Raw genomic sequence first — 27,135 nt, 5'->3', positions numbered from 1 at the left:
AGCAGCTAGGTGCAGTGGCTCACACTTGTAATCCCAGCACTTTGGGAGGCGAAGGCAGGCAGATCACTTGAGGTCAGGAGGTCGAGACCAGCCTGGCCAACATGGTGAAACCCCATCTCTACTAAAAATACAAAAATTAGCCATTCTCAGTGGCATATGCCTGTTATCCCAGCTACTCAGAGGCTGAGGCAGGAGAATCACTTGAACCCGGGAGATAGAAGTTGCAGTGAGCTGAGATCTCACCACTGCACTCCAGCCTGGGTGACAGAGTGAGACGCCAACTCAAATTAATTAATTAATTAATTAATTTAATTAAACTTACGCTGGAAAAGGGACATCCTAAGAAAAAAATTAAATGCCTAAGGTACCCCGTGGTTCCAAAATGCTATAACAACTATATTCAAAAAAACCTCTAAATGTAAAGGAAATCAAAGCATGAAAAAACTGTGTTCCTCTTTTTAAAAAACAAAACCATAAAGATTACCTAAATGTATGCACTGGAAGAATCCCGGGGGACCACCTGGTCCTTTCCCTTCAATTTACTGATGAGGATACTGAGGTCCAAAGTCAACTCCCAAATATTGGTATATTACAGATAAAAACTTGCCTTCACCCAATGCCTGTCCTAGTTTTCCAACCTGACTTCAGTGTATTAAAGTATCTGGTTATACAATTTCAGTGATGTTTACATAAGAAAACAAGTAAGTGGTTATATTAGTTTTCCCAAGCTGCTATGACAGGCCACACTTGTGGTGTAAAGGAATGGATACAGTAATGGAAAAACATCAAGTCCCATGAAAAGGCAGATGTTTAGGCCTGTAGACTAATTCAAGAGGTCCTCAGCTATTCCTTTCCTCACCTAAATTTCCTCCAATAAGTGGGCCAAATATACACTAAGAACCACAACCAGGCAATAGTTCTATCAGTATAGAATAATGTTACAAACATACCTTAAACCTGACACACCAAAATCTTATTTTAATAACACACACACACATACACTCTTTCTCTTTCTCTCTCTCTCTCTCTCTCTGAGAATGACAATAAGTGTGAATTTTGTATGTGCCATGAGGAATCTGTCTCATTACTTATTTGAATGAAAGCATGTGTGACACCAGGCACAGTGGCTCATGCCTGTAATCCCAGCACTTTGGGAGGCCAAGGCAGGCAGATCACCTGAGGTCAGGAGTTCGAGACCAGCCTAGCCAACATGGTGAAATGCTGTCTCTACTAAAAATACAAAAATTAGCCGGGTGTGGTGGTGGGCACCTGTAGTGCCAGCTACTTGGGAGGCTGGGGCAAGAGAATCACTTGAACCTGAGGGGTAGAGGTTACAGTGAGCCATGATCGCATTACTGCACTCCAGCCTGGGTGACAGAGCAAGACTCCGTCTTAAAAGACAAAGAAAGAAAGCATGTGTGGCATTCAACATAAAATCACACATACCCTACAAATCAACTACCTTTAACTGCCCTCTCCCATTTCCTGCTTCCCCAGAGGTCCAGCTGTTGCTCCTAATCAGTACCTCTCATTATGTACAGTGGTTAAAGCTGCCATTTGGAATGCAGTGTTGATGAGGACATACTATTTTATTTCTTTTAATTTTCAAAGCACTCATACTATTTTGTTCTATCAAAGGACAAGGAAGAGAAGCAGTTTAGTGGGGCTAAATCCACACTCATCTGGATCGTCTGGAATACAAAATGCTTTATGTCTCTCTTCCTTTCGTTACAGCATTGCCTCTAATTATGGAATTCCTTCTTTGTCATATCAAGTAGTATTCTGCTTTACAACCTATGTCAGTAACCCACAATCCTTCAAATTCCACCTTCTGATGGAATATAAAATGATGCCAACAGGGATGTTCTCATTTCAAAGTGTAGGCTGCCACCTACTGGCTGTGATCCTTTCTCACTCAACATTCAGCTCTCCCCAGAAAGAGAACTGATCTGGCACAGGGGTTTTATTTGCTACGTCATTTAATGCAGTGTGACTTGCTTGAACTATATCAACATAATCTTTCAGTCATTTTAAATACAAATTATCTTTTAAAAATCCTAAGCAGACAGTTATGCTTCTGTATAGCTAAAAATTCCTGCCCTATAGTCAAAAGGGCAGATAATTTTTTTAAGTATGTTACTTTTAAATATGCAAGAAAAATGTATTTTAATGTATTTCTCTTCACCCTTCCCTTTATTCTTCACTTCTGAAAACAGAAGCTCACTTACTCTCATTAGAGAGTATCAGCGATTTAATTTTTCATCTTGATCAACATCCTCAACCTGAAATTAAAGTGTAACTTCACTGCCCTAAAACTATGGTAAAAATTCACAGCAGCTGCTGACAATAAAGCTAAAAGAGTTACTTAGCCATTAGTTAGTTCAGGCTCCTGCCATGACAAGAAACATAAATGTGCAGGTGCCCTCTAAGAGCACTGGAGTTTTTCAAGTTAAGAGTCAGTTTCTCCCCATTTTAACCTATTTTTTAAGGAAAATAAAATGAGACCTAAATAATTAATGTGAGAGAGGGAAATCCCCTTCCTGAGACAGTGAGAGCAAAGGGTAAATTCACTCAACAGCATGTACTTCATAAATGCCTGATGCAATATTAGGTCCTAGGGATCCATTCTGCTGCCTTTAGCAACTTTCTGGTGTGGAGTTATGGATTATAATACAACTTTCAAGATTTAAGAGGTGCAGTGTGAATCATGACAAAGAACTGTCTGAGTCTGCTTGGAGGGTCTGGAAGAGCTTCACAGGGGAACCTTCTGAAGAAGAAATAGGAGTCTACCAGGTCATCAGACAGGGGAGAGAGACCCAGATAGCAAGTGCAAAGGAAGAGAGAAGAAAAAACAACAGGGGGCTTAGGAGAAACAACCAGTAACTCAACATTAATTTTAACAAAAATTTTAAAAAGCTCAAGTTCCTAGGTCTGTAGAGTAAAAAGTAAAAAAAAGATAAAATAAATAAAATTAAAAGCAGATGAGGTCAGGTAGCTACGTAGGTAGTTCTCAACGTCTTTGGTGGCCGGACGCACTGGCTCATGCTTGTAATCCTAGCACTTAGGGAGGCCAAGACAGGTGGATCACAAGGTCAGAAGTTTGAGACCAGCCTGACCAACACAGTGAAACTCCATCTCTACTAAAAATATAAAAATTAGCAGGGCATGGTGGCACGCAGCTGTAGTCCCAGCTACTCAGGAGGCTGAGGCAGGAGAATCATTTGAACCCGGGAGGCAGAGGTTGCAGTGAGCCGAGGTCGCACCACTGCACTCCAGCCTGGGTGATAGAACAAGACTCCATCACAAAAATTTAAAAAGTTTATAAACTTTTTAAAAAGTATTTTGTATGTCCTGCTAAGAAATATGCATGTTAAAATGATCGCACTGGCAACAAGATAGGGAATGGACTGGAGGGAGGGTAAGACTAAAAGAGTGGTGATTACTAAGAAAAGAAATAAAACTTTGCAGGCAGAGTAAAATTAAAGATCTGAAGTATCTGGGCAGTAAGAATGGAAAGGATGGGCCAGATTAGATACAACTGTACAACTTGACTGGATGTGGGGAACTAGAAAGAAGGAAGACATTTAGAATTTCCCCAGTGTCTGGCTTAGGTACTAAATGGATGGTGCTATATTCACCAAAAAAGGAAATGCACTAGGAGGCATACATTTGCTGGGTGGGTGTAGCAACCTGAGGTGTGGAAATGCTGAATTTGAAGTGACTGTCGAACACTGAGGTGAAGATGTGCAGTAGAAACTGAATACACAGATCTGAAGCTCAGAACAGAAGTCTGAACTAGAGATAGAAATTCAAGAGTCACCAGTGTATGAGCCACAGATGGCATGGATACAATGTCCCAGACAGAAGGGGTAAACAGAGTGTCATGGATGAGAACCTGGGCAGCCAGCCAACAGAGGACTCAACAGCCTACACAAGTCCCTAAATGGATTTTTTTGGGGAGGAATAAATAAAGTAGTACATGTAATACACTCAGAACAGTACCTGACGCAGTAAGTGCTGAATAAATATTAGCTATTCAGAAAGCACATGGCATGCTACTACACTGAGTCAGACAAGATGGAATCGTGAGGTCTAGACACTGCTCCACAGCATAGCTATACCGGATATAGAAAAGACTCAGTTACAGAAGTATAATTCTGTGTTTGAAATATTAGTTAATATATATAAACATATTCAAATACAGTCTAGAAGTATATATACCAAGATATTTACAGTGGTTACCTCCAAGTTATCTCTGAAAACAACAATTTTTATTTTCTTTATGCTTTTCTGTATTTTCCAAATTTTCTACAATGTATATGCATTACTTTTGAAATCAAATGTGTAAAGATTTTTAACTGTTTATTAAAGATCTAAAAGTGTGTAGCAGGAGTCTAAATGATCAGGAAAAATAATCTTTTGCCCAACTACCTCAAGCTCTAAGCAGGTATTACAAGTAAGAGAAAGCAGAGGAACTGAACCTGCTATAAATGGAAGAGAAAAGACTAAGCTGGAAGTTCCCAATAAGTGAGATGGAACATGTATGGGTTCTTGGATTTAAGTATAACATAACCTCAGAAACAGTGGAACAGAAAAAGAGATAACAACTAAAAAAAAAAAAAAATCGTAAAGACCCTCCACTCCTCTTGCCCTGTATGAACACACCAGCAATATACAGCAATGCCAAAGGAAAGAAGAGACGGAGTTATCAGCTCCTCCCAGCCCTCACATGAACTGCTTTGCTGAATTCTAGATCAGATAAGACTAAGAGGAAAAAATAAAACGTCAAAAGGACTTCAAAGGTATCCCTAACAATAGGTCAAAACACATTCCTTACACAGCAAGTCAGAAGAGTGGGAATTCAAAGATGGACCAAAATACACTCTTATGATTTTAACTGAGTCAAATGAAATTAATAAAAGCAATGTGCAGAAATCAATCACATGCCAATTAAAAGACATCAGCTGGGATAAAACACATAAGAAGGATAATGTGATGGTTCATTATATGTCAACTTGACCAGGCTATGGCACCCAGTTATTAACATTTGGTCAAACACAGGTGTAGACATTGTTGTGAAGGTACTTTTTAGATGTGATTAGCATTTAAATCAGTAGATTTTGAATAAAGCAGATTACCTTTTACAATGTGGGTAGGCTTCATAAAGTCAATATAAGGCCTTAAGAGAAAAGATTGCAGGTTCCCAAGCAAAAAGAAATTCAGCCTCAAGACTAAAATAGAAACCCTGCCTGAGTTTCAGGTCAGCCTGTTTGCCCTGTGGATTTGCCAGCCCCACAAACACATGAGCCAGTTCCTTAAAAACTAAACCCCTCTCCTCTCCCTCTCCCTCTCTCTTCCCGAAAAGATAAAATTTGCATTAATAAAGACCCAACAGGCAGAATCTTGAACTGGAGGCAACGGAATTGAAATTGGCTAAGGCAGGTAGCAATAAAACACCAAAGGTTCTTGGACAGAAGAATGACACAATAAGCAATACATTTAATGATGATTATTTTGGAATCAATTACAATGTATGTGTAATACGAACTAGATCAGAGGGATATTAGAAGACATTTGAGGAAATATAGGCTAAAGGATTCTGCGGGTGGCGTTGGAAATGAAAAGGAATTCATCTATACAATGAGGATATGACAAAAAATTTAGTAGGTATGTTTTGTATTTTTAAGATCTTTCAGTAAAAGTTTTGTCACAATACTATGCATATAGGTATTTACTTACCATATTTGTCTCGCAAGCCAACAGTGCATCTAAAGACTCCACCAAAGGCAACATCCTCACCAAATATTACTGAAAAACAGTATTTAAATAATACATTTTATTTAATAATTCCTAAATAACACTAACCATGAGAAATAAGTAATTTAAATGTTTACATTTTAATCAAAAAAGAGAAATGGACCATAGATCTATATCAAGGTTTCTCAACTTCTACATTATTGACATTTTAGACTAGATGATTCTTTTGTTGTGAGGGCCTGTCCTGTGCACTGTAGATATATAGTACCATCCCTGGTCTCTACCCACTGGATGACAGTTACTATACACATACACATACATACACACACACACACACACACACACACACACACACACAGTTGAGACAACAGAAAGTGTCTTGGCTTACATTGCTTACATTGTTAAACGTAAAGAGAGTTGTGGGAGTGGGGACTAAGATCACCCCCAGTTGAGAAAGAACCACTGATCTAGAATCTCATTTGTTTTATCCATGAAGAAAATGAGACCAGAGAAGTAGTCTGACTGGCCAAGTCAGAAAGCTAGAGGCAGAACTATGACTCATGCTCCAGACTTCCAGGCCTGTGGTTTTTCCTGAGACACAGTATACAGTAAGTCAGCCATCAGAAGAGCATTCCAAGCTAAGGGAACAGTCACAAATAGGAAAGGAATTTAGACTGTGTGAAGCAGAAAGGAGGCAAGCATGACGGACACAGTGAGCAAGGCAAAGAATGGTGTAGGTGGAAACTGGCAGGAGCTCTAAAATAGAGGGTATTCACAGAGCTGAATGCTAGTCTCATAAATGCACCTAACCAGTGTTTTCGACCATAAGAAAAAACTCACCCTTCTCTATGTTTGAATTTACTCATCTAGTTCAATCATTCGCAAGTAGCATTCAAAACGAATCAAGATCTAATCATCCTTTAGTCCAGCTCTCACTTTTCCCTAAAAAATAATGTTTTTCATTTAATCTTAAAACTACAGATTCTCAGGTGGAAGCCCAACGTATAGTAAACATATATGCACAAACACATATATAAACTGTATATATAGATATATGTTAAATATATGTGTATGTAATACATATATGAAGTAAAGCCAATCAAATTTGAAAACATACAGTGGAAGAACAATTGGTTTGTATCAATAATTTAATAAGATGAAGATTAAGATACTTATAAAATTATATATAAATATTACAATTATTTCCAAAAAATATTACAAGTTGAATGACAATGTATCCCAAAGGGAAGCATAAAATCAAGTCTTCATTTTATAAATAAATAGTTGAATGAAAAGGTATTTTGTTTTTTTCTACATGCCAGAGAAACAGGAGTACACAGTAGGTTTTAATCCAGAAGTTATTAATATAATATCAGGACCACACATACTGTAAGAGAAAGCTGACTAGATGTTAAATATACATGAGAATTAACTGGTAAGAAGTGGACTAATTGCAATTTGATTATTTAGCCCTAATCAGTTGAGTAGGCCTTTGAAAATTTCACGTAGATACAATGTTAACCATTGAGCTCCACATAAATATTTTAAGCAAATCTTCAATTCTGGAATTAACACAGCTACCACAATTCAGGCACAAATCAGGGTTACCTGCAGTAGGATCTTTGGCCAATGAGTTATCCAAGGCACTTGTTATTGACTGGAAAAGATTCATTTTCTGAGTTTGCCCTGTGAAAATCAAAAAAAAATCATTTCATACACTGTAAAATATGTAAAAACAACCAGTTTCTTAACAGTTAATTACAACAAGAAAGGTATTATGCAAATTGCTGAATTATTTACAATAATACTGTAAGATACAAAAGCAATACAGACCTGTAAAAGCTTGTTAATGGGGAAAATTTTACACATATTAAACACTTTTTTGTAAAAGTATAAAAAAGGAAGAAGGAATATAGCCAAGTGACTAAATATGTATAGACAATAAGACCTATGGAAAGTCAGAAAAGGAGACCAGTCAAAGTGAGTGGTCTGGGAAGAAGCACAGACAGGTGTTACGAACCTAAGCCATCAGGAATGTGCATGACCAGTAGCATGTGTTAAATACGTCAACAACAAATGGTCATGGACCATAAAACAATAAGGAAGGCTAAAGATAAACTTTAGTACCCAGAACTGCTGGAGTTTGGGAAATATCATAATCTTATGCCTAACCACATCATATTTAGTCCTTCTTATTGTCTTATTACTTAAATAGAATATCTGCGTGCCAGTGTCCATCACCTAAATGGATTTTTTGGGAGGAATAAATAAAGCAGTACATGTAATACAACCAGAACAGTACCTGATGTAGCGAGTGCTGAATAAATATTAGCTATTCATTGTTAGATTCTGGACTCTGTCCATGTCCTTCCACCTTCACCTTAGAACTCTTCTGAATGGTATACGAAAGCTTCATTTGATAAACTTCTAAATGTTGGAATTCAGAAACATCATGACATTGGAGCTTTGATTCAAGCCTAGGTGCCGCCCAGTGCCCACAGTCATCCTAAAACTTTAAGTCAACTCCTCTGCAAAAGTACAATTCAGAGCACAGAAAGGCTTCAGACTAAATCTCCTCTGATCCAAAGGCCCACTCTTCATCCTAGTGCCTGATCTACATGCTGGTGGTCACCTTAACACACAACATGCTAATAACAAGTCTTTTCGAAACCTGTTGCTTACCCTGATCACTGCCCACCTAACCTCCATGCTATTCATTAGCCTAATGTGTCTCAACAGTCAAGATCTAATTCCCAGTGTGGGTCACAACAGCTACTGCTGTTGCCTTCAACTGTCTGACCATGGGACATTGGTCACTTGTCCTTTTCCTAGAGACCCATTTTCTTCCCTAGCCCAGCAGTGCTCCACAGCAGGTTCTGACATATGACATCCTTCCTCTTTCCGTTATCCGCCAATACCCCAGCCTTCTGATGTTCTCCCTACTCTGGTATCTAATGTCTCTCTGATCATTTCAACAGTACTGAATGCCTAGGCTTCAGGTCTTGACAATCCCCACTCAGATACGTCCTCTGTCCTCTGTGCCCACAATCATAGCCTGTTTCTACTCTTATACTTGGTGGAGATAATAGGAATTTATTCAAAAATTATTTTATATCACCTGTGGCCAAAGATATACAATCATACCACATGTCCATGATTACTTAAAAATTTATTTTTCTTCAGGTTAGGGTTATATCACTTAATAGATACAGGCATACCTTTTCTTATTGTGCTTCATTTTATTTTGCCCTATAGATACTGCAATTTTTACAAATGGAAACTTTGTAGCAAACCTGTATCAAGCAAGTCTATCAGCATCAGAATCACATTTTGGTAATTCTCACAATATTTCAAACTTTTTCATTACTATTACATCTGTTATCATGATCTGTGATCAATGATCTTTGAGGTTACTAATGTAATTATCTTGGGGTACCACAGCCTTCTGACATTCTGCCATGGCACCCCAAGACAATTACATTAGTAACCTCAATAAATGTTGGGTGTTTTCTCACTGATCCACTGACCAGTCATTCCCCCTTTCTCTCTCCCTTTCTTCAGGCTTCCCTATTCCTTGAGACACAATAATATGAAAACTAGGTCAATTAATATTCCTACAGTGACCTCTAAGTTTTCAAGTGAAAGGAGGAACTGCATATCTCTCACTTTAAATCCTAAGTTAGAAATGACTAAGCTAAGTACGGAAGGCATTCTGAAAGTCCAGAGAATCTGAAAGCTAGGCTTCTTGCACCAAATAGCTTAAAAGTTCTTGAAGAAAATTTAAAGTGTTATTCCAGTGAGCACACAAATGATAAGAAAGCAAAATAGTCTTATTGCTAATATGAAGAAAATTTTAGTGGTCTGATTAGAAAATCAAATCAGATACAACATTCCCTTAAGTCAAAGCCTAATACAGAGCAAGTCTCTAACTCCTTTCAATTCTATGAAAGCTGACAGAGGTGAGGAAGCTGCAGAAGAAAAATCAAAAGCTAGCAGAGCTTGGTTCATGAGATTTAAGAAGAGAAGTCATCTCAGTACATACAACGGCAAAGTGAAGCATAAAGTGCTGATGGAGAAGCTGCAGTAAGTTATCCAGAAGATCCCACTAAAATCATTGATGAAGGCGGCTATGCTAAACAAAAGATTTTTCAGTGGAGACAAAACAGCTTCTATTGGAAGATGCTATCTTGGATTTTCATAGCTAAAGAGGAGAAGTCAATGCCTGGCTTCAAAGGACAGGTGGACTCTTTTGTGAGGGGCTAATGTAGCTGGTGATCTGAAGTTGAAGCCAATGTTCATTTGCCATTCTGAAAGTCCTAGCACCCTTGAGAATTAGGCTAAATCCACTCTGCCTGTTCCCTTTCAGTGAAACAACAAACTCTGAATGATAGCACATCTATTTATATCAGGGTTTCAATCAATGAATCCAGGAGCTGGTTTTTTGAAAAGATCAACAAAATTGATAGACCACTAGCAAGACTAATAAAGAAGAAAAGAGAGAAGAATCAAATAGACGCAATAAAAAATGATAAAGGGGATATCACCACCGATCCCACAGAAATACAAACTACCATCAGAGAATACTATAAACACCTCCATGCAAATAAACTAGAAAATCTAAAATAAATGGATAAATTCCTGGACATATACACCCTCCCAAGACTAAACCAGGAAGAAGTTTAATCTTTGAATAGACCAATAACAGGCTCTGAAATTGAGGCAATAACTAATAGCCTACCAACCAAAAAAAGTCCAGTATCAGACGGATTCACAGCCGAATTCTACCAGAGATACAAAGAAGAGCTGGTACCATCCCTTCCTCTTGAGGGAAGTCAGGGACCCCGAGCAGAGGGTCCAGCTGAAGTCACGGCAGAGGAACATAAATTTTGAAAATTTCATGGACATTTAACAGTTCCCAAATAATACTTTCATAATTTCTTATGCCTGTTTTACTTTAATCTCTTAATCCTGTTATCTTCGTAAGCTCAGGATGTACGTCACCTCAGGACCACTGTGATAATTGTGTTAACTGTACTAACTGATTGTAAAACATGTGTGTTTGAACAATATGAAATCAGTGCACCTTGAAAATAACAGAATAACAGTGATTTTTAGGGAACAAGGGAAGACAACCATAAGGTCTAACTGCCTGCAGGGTCGGGCAAAAAAAGCCATATGTTTCTTCTTGCAGAGAGCCTATAGACATGCAAGTAGGAGAGATATTGCTAAATTCTTTTCCTAGCAAGAAATATTAATATTAATACCCTGGGAAAGGAATGCATTCCTGGGGGGAGGTCTATAAACGGCAGCTCTTGGAGTGTCTGTCTTAGGTGGTTGAGATAAGAACTGAGATACGCCCTGGTCTCCTGCAGTACCCTCAGGCTTATTAGAGTGGGGAAAACTCCGCCCTGGTAAATTTGTGGTCAGAACAGTTCTCTGCTCTCAAACACTGTTTTCTGTTGTATAACATGTTTATCAAGAAAATATGTACACAGTTAAACACAGTTCCTTATCAGTAGTTCTGTTTTGCCTTTTGTCCTGTTCCCTCAGAGCTATGTGATCATTATTCTGCTTTTTGCCCTTTGAAGCATGTGATCTTTGTACCAACTCCCTGTTTTACACCCTCTCCCCTTTTGAAACCCTTAATAAAAAACTTGCAGGTTTGAGCCTCCGGTGGGCATCACGGTCCTACCGATACGGGGGTTATGTGATGTCACCCACGGTGGCCCAGCTGTAAAATTCCTCTCTTTGTACTCTTTCTCTTTATTTCTCAGCCAGTCAACACTTATGGAAAATAGAAAGAACCTGCATTGAAATATTGGGGGCGGGTTCCCCCAATACCTTCTGGAACTATTCCAACCAATAGAAAAGAAGGAATCCTCCCTAATTCATTTTATGAGGCTAACATCATCCTGATACCAAAGCCTGCAGAGACACAGCAAGAAAGAGAATTTTTAGACCAAGTATCCTCGATGAACGGTCGATGCGGAAATCGTCAGTCAAATAACTGGCAAACCAAATCCAGCAGCACATGCATGAAAGCTTTCCACACAATTCAAGTATGGCTTCGATCCTCTGGGAATGCAGAGGCTGGGTTCACATATGCAAATCAATAATGTGAATCCATCACATAAACAGAACCCAATGGGACAGAACCAGCTGATTATCGGTCCAGATAGGATGCAGAAAGGCGCCTTCACAAAATTCAACGCCCTTCGATAAAGAACTCTTTCATAAACTAGGTATCGATTGGAACGTATCTCAACATAATAAGGAGCTATTGTATGGAGCAGAAGCCCACAGTCATATCATACTGAATGGGAAAAAAACTGGAAGATCTCTTTGGAAAACTGACACAAGACAGGATGCCTCTCTTCTACCACTACTCGCTCAACATGAGTGTTGTAAGTTGGTGGCCAGGGGCAGTCAGGCGAAGGAGAAAGAAATAAAGGGGGTATTCAATTAGGGAATTGAGGATATCCAAATGGTGTGCCCTGAATTGTGCAGGGGATGAGCGATGACTTGTAGTATTTAGAAACTCAGTGCGTCTGCAGCCCCAAAGCGCTCTTAAGCTGTAAGCGGAACTTCAGCAAGCAGTCTCAGCGATACAAGAATTAATGTGCGAAAAATCACAAGCATGTTCCGTATACGCAATAAGAGGACAAACAGAGAGCGCAAATCATGAGTGCAACTCCGATTCAGCAATTGCTACAAAGAGAAGTAAAATACCTAGGAATCCAATTTTACAAGGGATGTGTGAAGGACGCTCTTCAAGAAACTACAAAATACTGCTCAACGAAATAAGAAGAGGTACGGACAAACAAATGGAAGAATAGGTCCATGGTCATTGAGTAGGAAGAAGTCAATTATTCGATGAGAAAATGGCCGATACTGCCCAAGGTAACTTTACCAGATTCAGTGCGCCAACGCCAGTCAAGCTACCACATGGGACTTTCTTCACAGAATTGGAAAAAACTGGCTTTAAAGTTTCATATGGAACAAAAAAGAGCCCACATGCCAAGAAATCCTAAACAAAATAGAACCAAAGGCTAAAGCTATCATGCTACATGACTTCAAAACGTTATGACTACCAAGCATGGTACGTGGTACCAGAAGCAGAGATTATAAAGCCAGAATGGAAACAGACACAGGAGCCGCTCAGAAATGAATACCGACACATTACAACCAGTTGATCCTTTGACAATCACTGACAAAAGACAGGAAGAAGATGGGAAAGGCATTCCCTATTTAAGTAAATGGTGGCTGGGAACTGGCTAGCCAGCTGGTGTAGAAAGCTGAAAGCCTGGTCCCTTTCGGCTTTAACACTCTCGGTTAGCAAAAATCACTCAAGATGGATTAAAGGACTTAAGATTGTTAGCTTAAAATCAGAGAAAACCCTAGAAGAAAACCTAGGGCATACCTTCAGACCAGGTATGACACAGGTATAGGCAAGGACTCCATGACTGAAACATCAAAAGCAATGGCAACAAAAGCCAAAATAGACAAATGGGATCTACTTAAACCGAAGAGCTTCTGCATGGTAAAAGAAACTACCATCAGAGTGAACAGGCAACCTACAGAATGGGAGAAAATTTTTGCAATTTACCTATCTGACAAAAGGCTAATATCCAGAATCTACAAAGAACTCAAACAAATTTACAAGAAAAAAACAAACCCATCAGAACTTGGGCAAAGAATATGAACAGACATTTCTCAAAAGAAGACATCTGTGCAGCCAACAGAGACATGAAAAAATGCTCATCATCACTGGTCATCAGAGAAATGCAAATCAAAACCACAATGAGATACCATCTCACACCAGTTAGAATGGCGATCATTAAAAAGTCAGGAAACAACAGATGCTGGAGAGGATGTGGAGAAATAGGAACGCTTTTACACTGTTGGTGTGAGTGTAAATTGATGCAACCATTGTGGGAGACAGTGTAGAAATTCCTCAAGGATCTAGAACTAGAATTACCATTTGATCCATCAATCACATTACTGGGTATACATCCAAAGAATTATAAATCATGCTACTATAAAGACATGTGCACACATACATTTACTATGGCACTACTCACAACAGCAAAGACTCGGAACCAACCCAAATGTCTATCAATGATAGACTGGATTAAGAAAATGTGGCACATATACACCATGGGATACTATGCAGCCATGAAAAAGGATGCGTTCATGTCCTTTGCAGGGGACATGGAAGAAGATGGAAACCATCATTCTCAGCAAACGATCACAAGGACAGAAAACCAAACACTGCATTTTCTCAGTCATAAGTGGGAACTGAACAATGAGATCACTTGGACACAGGGCGGGGAACATCACACACCAGGGTCTGTCGGGGATTGGGGGCCTGGGGGAGGAATAGCATTAGGAGAAATACCTGATATAAATGATGAGTCGATGGGTGCAGCAAACCAACATGGCACATACCTATTTATCAAACCTGCACGTTGTGCACATGTACTCCAGAACTTAAAGTATAATTTTTAAAAATTGGAAAAAAAAGATTAACATTGTTTTCAAGCCTGCTAATACATCAATTCTGTGGCTCACAGATCAAGGAGTAATTTCTACTTTCAAGTCTTATTATTGAAGAAATAAATTTTGTAAGGCTATGTCTGCCATAATTAATGACTCCTCCGATGTTCTGGGCAAGTAAATGAAAATCTTGTGGGAAGGACTGACTATTCTAGATGCCATTTAGAATGTTCATGGTTCATCAAATTTCAAAATGTCAACATTGGCCAGGTGTGGTGGCTCACACTTGAAATCCCAGCACTTTGTGAGGCCAAGCGGGGGCGGATCACTTGAGACCAGAAGTTCAAGGCCAGCCTGGCCAACATGGCGAAACCCCATCCTCTACCAAAAATATAAAAAATTAGCCCAGTGTGGTGGTGCATACCTGTAATCCCAGTTACTCAGGAGGCTGAGGCACAAGAATCACTTGAACCCAGGAGGTGGAGGTTGCAGTGAGCCAAGATTATGCCACTGCACTCCAGCCTGGGTGATAGAGTGAGACTCTGTCTCAAAAAATAGTAACAAATAAGTCAACATTTTCAGGAGCTTGAAATAAATTGATTCCAACTCTCATGGATTACTTCATTCATTCATTCATTCATTTATTTTATTTTATTTATTTATTTTTTCTTTTGCAACCTCCACCTCCTGGGTTCAACCAATTCTCATGCCACAGCCACCCCAGGGATTATAGGCTGCTAATTTTTTTGTATGTTTCATAGAGCCCAGTTCTCGCCATGTTGCCCAGTCTGGTCTCAAATTCCTGAGCTCAGATGATCTGCCAGCCTTGGCCTCCCAAAATGGTAGGATTACAGGCATGAGCCACCATGCCCAGCCTCATGGATGACTTTGAGGGATTCAAAACTTCAGAGGAGAATGTAATTGCAGACATGGTAGAAATAGCAAGAGAACTAGAAGTGCAGCCTGAAGATGTGACTGAATTGCTACAATCTCATGATAAAACTTTAATGGATGAGGAGTTGTTCTTTACGGATGCAACCTAAAGAACTCAAAGAAAGTGGAGTCTTGAGATGGAATCTATTACTTTCTATGAATTCAAAAAAAGTGGATCCTTGAGATGAAATCTATTACTGATGAAGATGCCATGAACACTGTTGAAATGACAACAAAGGACTTTGTATATTACATAAACTTAGCTGATAAAGAAGTGGCAGGGATTGGGAGAATTGATTTCAATTCTGAAAAAAAGTTCTACTGTGGTAAAATGCTATCAAACAGCATCACATGTTACAGAGAAATCTGCCATGAAAGGAAGATTCTATCAATGCAGCAAACTTCATTGTTCTTTTTTTTATTTTAATGAAGTTGCCACAGCCACCACAACCTTCAGCAACCACTACTCTGATCAGTCAGTAGCTATCAACATCAAGGCAACACCCTCCACCAGCAAAAAGATTATGACTTGCCAAAGTTTCAGATGATAGTTGGCAATTTTTATTGATAAAGTATTTCTTAATTAAAGTATGTACACTGATCTTTTAGATATAATGCTATTGCACACTTACTAGACTACAGTACAATGTAAATATGTTTATATGCACTGGGAAACCAATACATTTGTGTGACTCACTTTATTGTAATATTCACTATATTGCAATATTCATTTTATTGTAGTGGTCTGGACCCAAACCCACAACATGTCCGAGGTATGCCTGTACTTTCCTTAAATCCTTCTTGATTTTATAAATATTCTTCAAGTATTTATTGGTGCCCAGCTTCAGAAGATAATAGTTTTGGGTAAACATTTTTCCCAATCACAGTGACATTCCCACTGACTCTCCTGCTGCATACATTTCATAAAGTAAGATCTTGACTTGTCTATGAGGATTTCCATAGTTAAGAACCTAGCCAGAATAAAAATGTGCTGAGACCACCTCGGTCGGGGAGACCCTAACCCAGCACAGCAAGAGGAATTAAAGACACACACACAGAAATATAGAGGTGTGGAGTGGGAAATCAGGGGTCTCACAGCCTTCAGAGCTGAGAGCCTCGAACAGAGATTTACCCATATATTTATTGACAGCAAGCCAGTGATAAGCCTTGTTTCTATAGATTATAGATTAACTAAAAGTATTCCTTACAGGAAACAAAAGGCATAGGCTCTGGCTAGTTATCTGCAGCAGGAGCATGCCCTTAAGGCACAGATCGCTCATGCTATTGTTTGTGGTTTAAGAACGCATTTGAGCAGTTTTCCGCCCTGAGTGGGCCAGGTGTTCCTTGCCCTCATTCTGGTAAACCCACAACCTTCCAGCATGGGCGTCACGGCCGTCACAAACATGTCACAGTGCTGCAGAGATTTTGTTTACGGCCGGTTTGGGGGCCAGTTTATGGCCAGATTTGGGGGCCTACTCCAACAAAATGTCTAAATATCCAAGTTGCTATTTATTTCAAGTCTGCTGACCATTCATTAATACTGAATGACATGACATCTTATTGCACTCACGCTTAGCAAGTTATTAATAGGGAGGAAGCAAAGACTTTAATAATAAAAATCATACAAAGTAAACATTTAAATTATTTCTTGATAACCACAAAGAATCTATTCGTCTTGTATAAAATAATTTACCAGTAAGGGTATTTAAAGGTAATTATTTCCATGTGAACACCTAAACTTTCACTCCTGAATAGTTTTTCAAATAGATTCAAAATTTTAGGGTTTTGGATTAATTGCTATTCTACCAGATACTTTTCTAAGTTTTAAATGAAAAATTTTAATGGAGCAACATTTACTTTTCAATTTAAAGTTACAGCATGATTTGTGGACAAGGCAAGAAGAAATCACAAGTTATTCACAGGTAAGATTTTTTAAATATGTATTTTCCTTAGAGTTATTTATTCTCCTAGAGGTTACATCAAAGACTATTGATAGACTATGCTTATGTCTGCCATAGTAAGATAAACCTACCTACAGTATGTGCTAACCAAAGCTGTACTACTGGTAAGACTGTTAAAAAATAATCTATATACATCACTAAAAATGTATTAAGCACAGCTACCAAATTATGCAATCACACAGTATTAATACATGACCGCTACATTTTAAAACCAGACTGGTAATTCTTTTTCAACATAAAAAGGTATAGCAAAACAAACAACAAAATACAGCAGCACACTTTCTCCTAAATCAAGGATGCAAGTTAATGGTTGCCCATTGTTAAAACAGGGCTCTGTGGCTGGCATTGAGTTGTTTACTTGAAAGTGTACTAGGTAAAGAATCATGAATATGCAGGTCATCAGCACTGCTGAAAAAATAAGGTGACCTATAGGCAGAATGTAAAGATCATAATGGAACATAAGCTCCAAAAGGATTGGTATCCTTAAATGCTTTTCATCAGAGCTGTGTCTTCAGTGCTCAAACAGGGCCTGACATGTAAGAGGTGCTAAGTAAATATTAGTTGAATGAATGAATGAACAAACACATGCAAACACTGTTTCAATAAAGGTTTAAGGAAACTAAAAGAAAAATGTTAACCAACAACTTAAAGAGAAAGAAATGTGTAAGCAAAAAGACCTACCAATGTCACATTCAAAGACAAACTGCAGAAGGAGGGGGGCAAATGAGAGGTGTTATTTCATCAACAGTCTGATGGGGTAGGTCTTTAATAACTATGCAGTATGCAGTAGCATAAAAGGGAGAGAGAAGCCTCCCACAGGGATAGAGCATCTGAGGAAAAGGGCAAATGTCAGCAATCTCCAGAAATAAATAAGGCCAAGAGCAGAGCACATGGTCAGTGAGTGTATTTATAGCTTAGATCCAAACACATAAAAATATACAGCTATGATACAGAAAATTAGAGACTACTTGCAGAAAGTGAAGATTGTGCCAATACGTTCGGCACTGGCTTTCCACTGTGCTGCCTAGTTATTGATATAGACCTGTGTGTTACAGCACATCCTTATCATATTCCTCTTAGAAACCCCAGCATTGGGAGGCCGAGGCGGGTGGATCACGAGGTCAGGAGATTGAGACCATCCTTGCTAACACGGTAAAACCCCATCTCTACTAAAAATACAAAAAAATAGCCAGGCATGGTGGCAGGCGCTTGTAGCTCCAGCTACTTGGGAGGCTGAGGCAGGAGTATGGCGAGAACCTGGGAGGCGGAGCTTACAGTAAGCCAAGATCACGCCACTGCACTCCAGCCTGGGTGACCGAGTGAGACTCTGTCTCAAAAAAAAAAAAAAAAAAGAAACCCCAACATTTATCACAGTGTCTGACACACAAGTGACAATCAGTATATGCCTACTGAAGCATGATGAATGATGTCAATGAAACAATTTGGCACTAATTCACATCATGAAATAACAGGATACATAAGAAAATACCTGTTTTCCCCAACAAAACCTCTATCCTCCCTCCAGATACCCTATTCTCCAGGAATCCCTTTCTACTGGCCAGGCATGTACCTCTATCTTATTCTCAACTCTACTGAAGAGTTAGCCAGCATCTACTTCATAAAATAACATTGAGGGAGAATCCAAATGTCAGGGACAGAACATTTTGTATTAAAATGTAAATGGGCCAGGCACAGTAGTGCATGACTATAGTCCCAACTACTCAGGAGGCTGAGGCAGGAGGATCACTTGAGCCCAGGAGAGTTCAGGGTTGTAGTACATGATGATTGTGGCTGTGAAGAGCCACTGCACTTCAGGCTGGGCAACAAAGCAAGACCCCTTCTCTTAAAAAAAAAAAATGAAGTGAAAGATCCATAAATGCAATTGCCTTTGAAAGGTGCCAGTGCATATCACATATCCATGATAAGAAAGGAAGTAAATGGTATTGGCAGAGGATGAGGAAGGGTCAACTAACGACAACAAAAGTGAGAGGAACAGAGGTGTAAAGTTGAAGAGGCTATGTCTAGAGTCCCTGGGTTGCCCCATCTCAGGGCACCTGGTAACTTCTGTCAAGAAACAATGGTGCTTCCCTTCCTTTAAGCTGGCTCCTCTACTCAATCTCTAAGTGGTTTTAAAACCCCTTTATATGTTGGTGACTGACAAATTGTTATCTCCAACCCAGCCAGGCCTCTCCTCTGAACTCCTGACTTTTATATCCAACAGTCAATAGTTCTCCACTTGAGTTTCTTGAGCTTTTCAATAAGCACAAAACTGAACTCGTGTCAGCTCCCAAAACTAATCTTTTCCACCTTAGCAAACAGCACTACCCTCCACCCAGGTTCCCGATCCACAAACCAGTAAGGTATCTTCAATGTCTTCCTTTTATTCATCCTTCACATCCAACCTATCAAATCCTCCTTCCAAAATATACCTTAAATCTAGCAGCACTAGCCAGGCATGGTGGCTCATGCCTTTTATCCCAGCACTTTGGGATGCCAAAGCAAGAGGACTGCTTGAGCTCAGGAGTTCAAGACCAGCCTGGGCAACATGGTGAAACCCCAGCTCTACAAAAAACTACAAAAAATTACCCAGGCATGGTGGTGCATGCCTGTAGTCCCAGCTACCCTGGAGGCTGAGTATGAGGATCACCTAAGCCTGGAAAGTAGAGGCTGCAGTGAGCTATGATTGAGCCACTGCACTCCAGCCTAGACAACAGAGTAAGACCCTGTATTTAAAAAAACAAGAAAGAAAGAAAGAAAAGAAAAGAAAGAAAAGAAAGAAAGAAAGAAAGAAAGAAAGAAAGAAAGAAAGAAAGAAAGAAAGAAAGAAAGAAAGAAAGAAAGAAAGAAAGAAAGAGAGAGAGAAAGAAAGAAAGAAAGAAATCTAGCACTACCATATTCTATTCCAGAGCTTGCCATTTATTTCCTTTGAGGCAGAATAGGGTCTGGAGGCAGGGAAGCTAAGGTCAACTCATGCTAACTTCCTAGAACTAAATCAAAAGGAAAACCCCAACTTTCCATGCCCAAGTAACAAAAGGACCAGAGGCTACTCCCTTTGCAATCCTCCTGTCCCTTTTCTGCGTGGCAGATGAAAAATTTCAAAGTACGTTTGATTGATCCCCTCCCACAACCAATCAGGCTAGTCATGGGCCAAGTCTTTATTTGCATAGGAGTATAACTTTGTAACTTCACTTCAGACTCTGAAAGGTTGCTTTCTGCGACCGGTTAGACATTTGCATAGGGTGTAACTTTGTAACTTCACTTCAGCTTCTGATTGGTTGCGGAAAGTGACCAACCCGGGAAAATTCTGTAACCTGCACTCTTCAGCCACTTGCTCCAGTAGTCTCCTACCCTGTGGAGTGTACTTTTCATTTTCAATAAATCTCTGCTTTTGTTGCTTCATTTTTACCTTGCTTTCTTTGTGCCTTTGTCCAATTCTTTGTTCAAAATGCCAAGAACCTGGACATCCTCCACCAGTAATGTATTTTGGTAAGCCAGACAGGAGGTAAGCCCAAAACTGGAGATTTATTTTTCTTCTCCTTTTCTTCTCTGCTCCATACAGGGAAATGCTTTTTCTCTCCTTTCCCTTTCCAACTTGGGCCCTTCAGCAGACAGTGCCTAAGCAAAGAGGCAACTGCAGGTTTCTGACCGGCCACTCTCCAGTGAAATCGAGAGTTTTCTCTGTGGAAGCACCTGACCACCACCACTCAGTTTGGGTGAGAGGCCTGAGTCCTTTTCTTTTTTTCTTTTTCAGTCTTTCAGTGGCCATTTCCTAGTAGCTCCTTGATAATTGTGGGCAACTAGCCATGGCCACTTTCCAATGTTACCTGAAGGCCAAGGGAAATAGCTGCCCATACCAGGAGGGGGAAGGGGAGGACTCCTTTCTATATTTTCCGGCTATAGTCCCTGATCCCTACATGTGTTGCAATTAGCCACGGCAGCTCATCCAGTATGAATTCACACATGTTTCAGGTGACTTAAACTTCGTTTTCTTATGCTAAATTCTCCCACAGCGTTCTTATGCCAAATTATCCTATAGAGTTAACCAGTAATGGCAAACATTAATGTCTCTTAGGAGTTTTGACCTTTCTCCTAGTCTATCTGACTTGCTAAGGACAAAAGAAATGCACCCAGCCTCCGGTTCCTATCATTAAAGTTCATGGCTATCACTCTAGTGGAATGGGAAGCAAGGGAAAGCATGGCCTTATCAAATTATAAGTATGCTACAAGTTGAGGCTTTCAACAAGGAACAAAACGAAGTTCATAGTAGGCCATCACCTCTGGAGGGATAACATACAAAGCAGCACCTATGCCCAACTAAAGTCAGAGACGTCTGACACTCTAAGATTGGACCCCAAAGGGGAACACCCCGGGGGATCCAACTCCAGACCTGAACCTCTCCAAAGGGGACACCCTCGGCAGAGGTTCTGAGGTCTAGTACAAAGGCCTCCTTGGAATTTTCTCTAGCAGGTGACAATGGGACAGTTTGGACACTCTTGGGGCTTGTTTGTTGCTGCAGCAGTTGGACTGTGTTCTGGTCATTGTTTGTGTGTGTTTGATATAGTCATGGGAAATAAGGATTCAGTAAACTTGACACTCTTTTGCAATACTGTTTGGCCCAGTATTGCTTGGAGTTCTGGAGTTTGCTGTTGAATGGGAAGGTAGGATGGAGGTGCATGTATCCAGGCTTTTGTGCTGCTGTTCTAAGTCTGGTCGGCCTAGTTAGCATGTGATGTTCTCTTTTGGTGCTGTTTGGCCCCAGTGTTTGGAGTCTGGGGAGGTTTGGCCTTTAAAAATCAAACTACCAAAGAAACTGCTTGACCTGAAATTTTGGTTCACAGCCTTCACTGGATTACTCATTGGGTCAAACAGTAAAACCACTGGGCTTATATTGCTATCTCATGGCTAGAGTTCCAAGGTAAAAGCTATTGGATCTTCATTTGTGTTTGTATATACATGTCTAGATGTGTTTATTTGTATGTACACTTATTGTTATCTGTTGTGTCTATTACTGGCTTATTATTATTATTGGCTTATAATTAAGGAGCACTCATAAATTAAGTAAATAAGTTTAAGCAATTTTCAAGTTCACATGACTTAAGTATAACTTTACTAAACAAGCTGGCACTGGAGTACTTACTGGTCATGTGCCTAGAGTGAATTTCTTCATTGCACAGTATGTATGGTGATACTGGTGGAATTAAGGATATTGAGTTGTGTATCAGGAATAAAATATTCATTATGTGGATTTCTGGAGGGCTCTGGGTAACACTGTAACCCCCAGGTAGACTAAGTAGCAAAAATGTAGGGATGGTTTCCTGTTTATTTGTTTTTGCTTCTAATTTTCATTTGTTTGCTATTTGTTCTCCTTTGGGTTTTACTTGTATATGCATATATATAAAACCATATATAGAACTATAGACATTTTTTAGTTTCTAGTGGAGGCTTTTATTTGGTTCTGAGAATAGTTATTTTGTTTCCTGTGAATTTCCAGCAAGTCATCATGTGTTCTATTTATCTGGAATTCCTAGGCTACCTATTTCAGGCCTGCAGGAATTGATGGAGAACATCAGCCACTTGGAATTTGGTTGATTTGGCTTGCCTCTGATAATCTGGACAGCAAAGGCTCGTGCTTCAAATGCAAGAAAATCGAGAATTGGATAAAGGACTGTATTAAGCCCCTGCCAGTCCCCTGCCAAAAATGTGAGGGCATCAGTTATGACCCCCGGCGTTGGAAGATTGACTGGCCCTGCTCCCACCAAGGGGTTCAATAAGGCAAAACTCTAGCAGTGCAAAAAGAGAAATCAGATGAAGACTGAAGCGGCCCAGGGTCTTCCTCACTGCCCCTGTTCAGGAACATCATAATTACTACTGAGGAGCCCCCAGGTAACTCTGGATGTCATGGGCACCCAAATTCAGTTTCTTTTCGATACAAATTCAGTTTCTTTCCTTACTGCTTATGTAGGAAAACTTTCCTCCCAGTCCACGACCATTATGGGAATGGAAGGAAAGCCACAAATAAGATCCTTTACTCCTCCTTTGATTTGTCAATTTGAGAAATAATCTTCCAACAGGAATTTCTAGTAGTACCAAGCTGCCCAGTCCCCCTGTTGGAAAGAGATGTTATGGTTAAAATAGGGGCACTACTACAATTTAAGCATTATCTGGTGAAATTGCTAATAGTCAAAAATACAGACACTGTCCCAGATCACATTAATAAGCAGGTTAACACACTGGCATGGTATACTGGAAAACCAGGGAAGGCTAAAACAGCAGTGCCAGTCAAAATACAGCTTAAAGACCCCTAGCTATTTATAATCGAAAACAATACCCAATTAAGCTGGAAGCAAGAAAAGGCCAAGCATCCACAGCTGAGGTATTACTTACCCATGGGCTCTTAAGACCCATTGGTGGGTCCACCCATTGGTGGTAGATCCATATACCCTCCTGGCTCAGGTGCCAAGGGATGCTAAATGGTTCTCAGTCCTAGACCTAAAAGATGCTTCCTTTTCCATTCCTCTGGCCCCAGAATCCCAATACCTTTTTGTCTTTGAATGGGAAAATCCTAATAGCAGAGAAAAACAAGTATACTTGGACAGTTCTCCCTCAGGGTTTTCAGGATAGCCCCCATTGCTTTGCCTGGGCCTTAGAGAGGTATCTGAGGGGTCTGCAATTAAGAAATGGGAGTATACTCCAGTATACAGATGACCTTCTTATGTGTAGCTCAACCCTGGATGAAAATACTACAAAAAATTTGAATTTCCTGGCAGACAGTGGATACAAGATGTCCAAAAAGAAGGTTAGATTACCCTCTGACAGGTCCATAATCACATCCTTAACAGCTAGCAGAGAGTCTGGCATCCAGGAGAAAATAAAAATGCATAGAATGACTGAACAAACAAACTCACATCCACACAATGCCCAAGAATCAGGGGCATGGAGAAGCCAAGATGAACTGTTCTCAGAGAACAACACAGTGTAATAAAGGGAGCAAACATGCCAGCATAAAGCAGCATTAAGTGTCACCAACTCAGAGTCTAATCTGACTACCTCCTGTTTCAGCAGTACCTTTTATATGTCAAAACAACCAAAATAAAAGAATGGAAAGTATTTGCAGCACATGTGAAAGGCAGAAAGTTAGTATCTTCTTTAATATTTTTTAATAGACAAAAATCTTAGTATATAAGTAGTGTGGGAGGCTTTGGAGTCAGACACCTCAGGATTCAAACTCTGGCTCTGCTATTTACCAGACTTGGGCAATACTAACATTTCTGAGCCTCAATTTTCTCATCTTTAAAATAAGCATAATATTGTCTACCTCACAAGGTTACTGTGAGGATTATAAACTGATGTCTAACACAACACCTGGAAAAGAGCAACTATGCAATAATGGTAGATAGTATTGATGGGAAAAATACTGAGTATACTTTTCAAAATATGTAAACACACCTAATACTCAATTCTTAAGTAAAAATAAATCAAGTTAACAAAACATGGGAAAATACTCCTCAACGCAAATGAAACAAATAAAAATTAAAACAAAGTACAGGTTAACACAAAATATCCAAAAGTGTACATGAACACACCTAATTTTAGCATTAATATCCAATATTCACACTATTATACATGTTATGGGGTATAAACTAGGGTATAAATTTGAACTATGCACTTAAAATCCACTAAAGCATTCAGGACTCTATCCTAAAGAAATCATCTCCAATACATAAAACCCATACGCATTAAATGCTTATATCTGCATTATTTATAAAACTGCAAAACTTTAGCAACAAAAACATAATGGTAGTTAAAGGTTCCACTTATTGAGTGAATTCTTGATTCTCAGTTGTCAAACAGTGTTAAGTATATTATAGACATTGTTTTATGTAGTCCTCAGAACAACCTTCTGAAGTAGGTATTATTATTAACCCCTTACATATAAAGAAACTGAGGCTTATATAAGATAAGTGATAACTCCAGAGTTACAGATAGCCAAGACAAGATCAAATTTAGGACAATCTGATTCCGAAGTCAAGAATTTAACTTGTAAAAGACTTGTAGCATCTCTACTCCATGGAACATTTCTTCTAAATTCTCAAGAAGGTTATTAAAACTCCAGAGAATGATAGGATTATCCTTCTGACTACATAAGTTGTATTTGTATTAAAACTAAAAGTACAGAAAATACTAAACTAAAAGGAAATACCTGTAAGGATACACCCAAAATGTTAGTAGTGGGTGGCAATTTTTGTTTGTTTGCTTGGTTTTGGGGGTTTTCTTGAGATGGAGTCTTGCTCTGTCGCCAGGTTGGAGTGCAGTGGCACGATATCAGCTCACTGCAACCTCCGCCTCCCGGGTTCAAGCGATTCTCCTCCCTCAGCCTCCCAAGTACCTGGGACTACAGGCATGCGCTGTCACGCCCAGCTAATTTTTGTATCTTTAGTAGAGGCGGGGTTTCACCACACTGGCCAGGATGGCCTCCATCTCTTGACCTGGTGATCCACCCACCTCGGCCTCCCAAAGTGCTGGGATTACAGACGTGAGCCACTGCGCCTGGCAGATTTTTTTTTTTTTTTTTTTTTTTTTTTTACTTTTCTCCGTTATCCAAATTACCTGTAATATGTTTGTATTATTTTTAAAATAACAAGTTTATATATATAATGATATATATCATAACATGATATCACTTTACTTAGATTTTAGTAAATTTACAACTATGGAAAGGTGGATTATTCTTTGCTTTGAAGATAGAATTGAGGGCTCATCTTGGAAGTGGGGGAAAAAAAAACCGTACTATTAACCTTTATGGTACCTACTGTTTCACAATATTGGGACACCCTCCTAGTAAATTTTATCTACATGCATCTTAGTACAGTGTTTAGAATGGAAGTTCTGGAATCTGATCAATTAGATTCCAAAGCTGGAGCTCTGGAGCTCCCACTAACTTATCTGTGTAATCCTGGACAAAGACTGTCTCAAGACTTCCATTAACCTAACTGCAAAATGGTAATAAAAACTTTACCAACCTTTTAAGGTTGTCCTAACCCTTAAATGAGACGATGAAACATACACACAGTGCCTGACCCTGGTAAGCAATAAATGTTCATTCTTATCCACAAGAAAAGACACACTTCCAAAAATGTCAGCTCTAGCATGCACGTGAGAAATTATTAGACAAAGAAGCAATACATGTTTCCCTAGTTTCCTGATATTCTGATGAGAGACACTGGATCTGATATTCTGATGAGAGACATTACATGAAACTTGCAGAAATGGTAAAAATCATGCAATAGTCATACTATGAGGAGTTTGCTACATACCCTTCCTATGGCTTCCTCCTCCCATCACCTTCACCTCCTTGGCTAACTGGCAGCATAGCCCAGGACAAGCTCAGTATTAAGCTTAAGTAGAAAGTCTGGATTCTTTCTCATCTCTAGGAAGAACCTGTTCTGTGACCTTGGGAAAATCAATTCAATTACTCAGTCCCTTGGTTTCTTCTTACCTGTAGAATTTCTACAGGTAAGAAGAAACCAGGGGATGGATATATATATATATATATGTATTCCTCTAGGTAAGAAGAAACCAAGGAATACACACACACACACACACACACACACACACACACACACATTTCTGTAGGTAAGAAGAAACCAAGGAACTGAGTAACAGAATTGATTTTATATATATTATATATATATATAAAATGTCTCTTACCTAAGCTAGTGACCCAGTCCCGGGCAGGCTGGAACAACACCTAAGGTCTGGGTTGAGAAAGTAAGGATGGAGGAGACAGAAAGGGGGGCCGTTCCCTGGGCACCACCCCTCCACCCTCAGGCCCTTCCAGGTGGCAGTATGCCCTCTCACCCATCACAAAGGTGCGAGGGAGGGGGGACTGCGTCTCCGGGGCGGAACACTCACAAAAATAGAGCAAGAAGTGAATCACAGTTAGACCCTGGGGCAAGGAGGTTCCAGAGGGTAAGGCAGTTAATAAGCT

At 39.6% G+C, this 27,135-nt stretch overlaps 1 protein-coding gene across 3 annotated transcripts in view; it reads right to left on the bottom strand.

Moving 5' to 3' along the window:
- BCKDHB (branched chain keto acid dehydrogenase E1 subunit beta) overlaps positions 1-27,135 on the bottom strand; it is a 296,444-nt gene that overhangs the window by 268,930 nt on the left and 379 nt on the right. For 2 of the 3 annotated variants that reach the window (XM_017847908.1, XM_017847906.1), the window contains exons 2-3: positions 7,366-7,443; positions 5,740-5,808 (exon numbers count right to left, since the gene is read on the bottom strand). In XM_017847908.1, coding sequence (XP_017703397.1) covers positions 5,740-5,808; positions 7,366-7,443 — 147 coding nt within the window. Of the gene's footprint in view, positions 1-5,739; positions 5,809-7,365; positions 7,444-26,855; positions 26,953-27,135 lie in introns of those variants that run through there. The other variant, XM_017847909.1, reaches the window with a different exon arrangement.

This window comes from Rhinopithecus bieti, unplaced genomic scaffold (assembly GCF_001698545.2).
Source record: "Rhinopithecus bieti isolate Rb0 unplaced genomic scaffold, ASM169854v2 scaffold_30463, whole genome shotgun sequence".
Taxonomy (NCBI): Eukaryota; Metazoa; Chordata; class Mammalia; order Primates; family Cercopithecidae; genus Rhinopithecus; species Rhinopithecus bieti.
The sequence above is the reverse complement of the archived record's forward strand: the minus strand, read 5'-3'. Positions and strand labels throughout refer to the sequence as shown.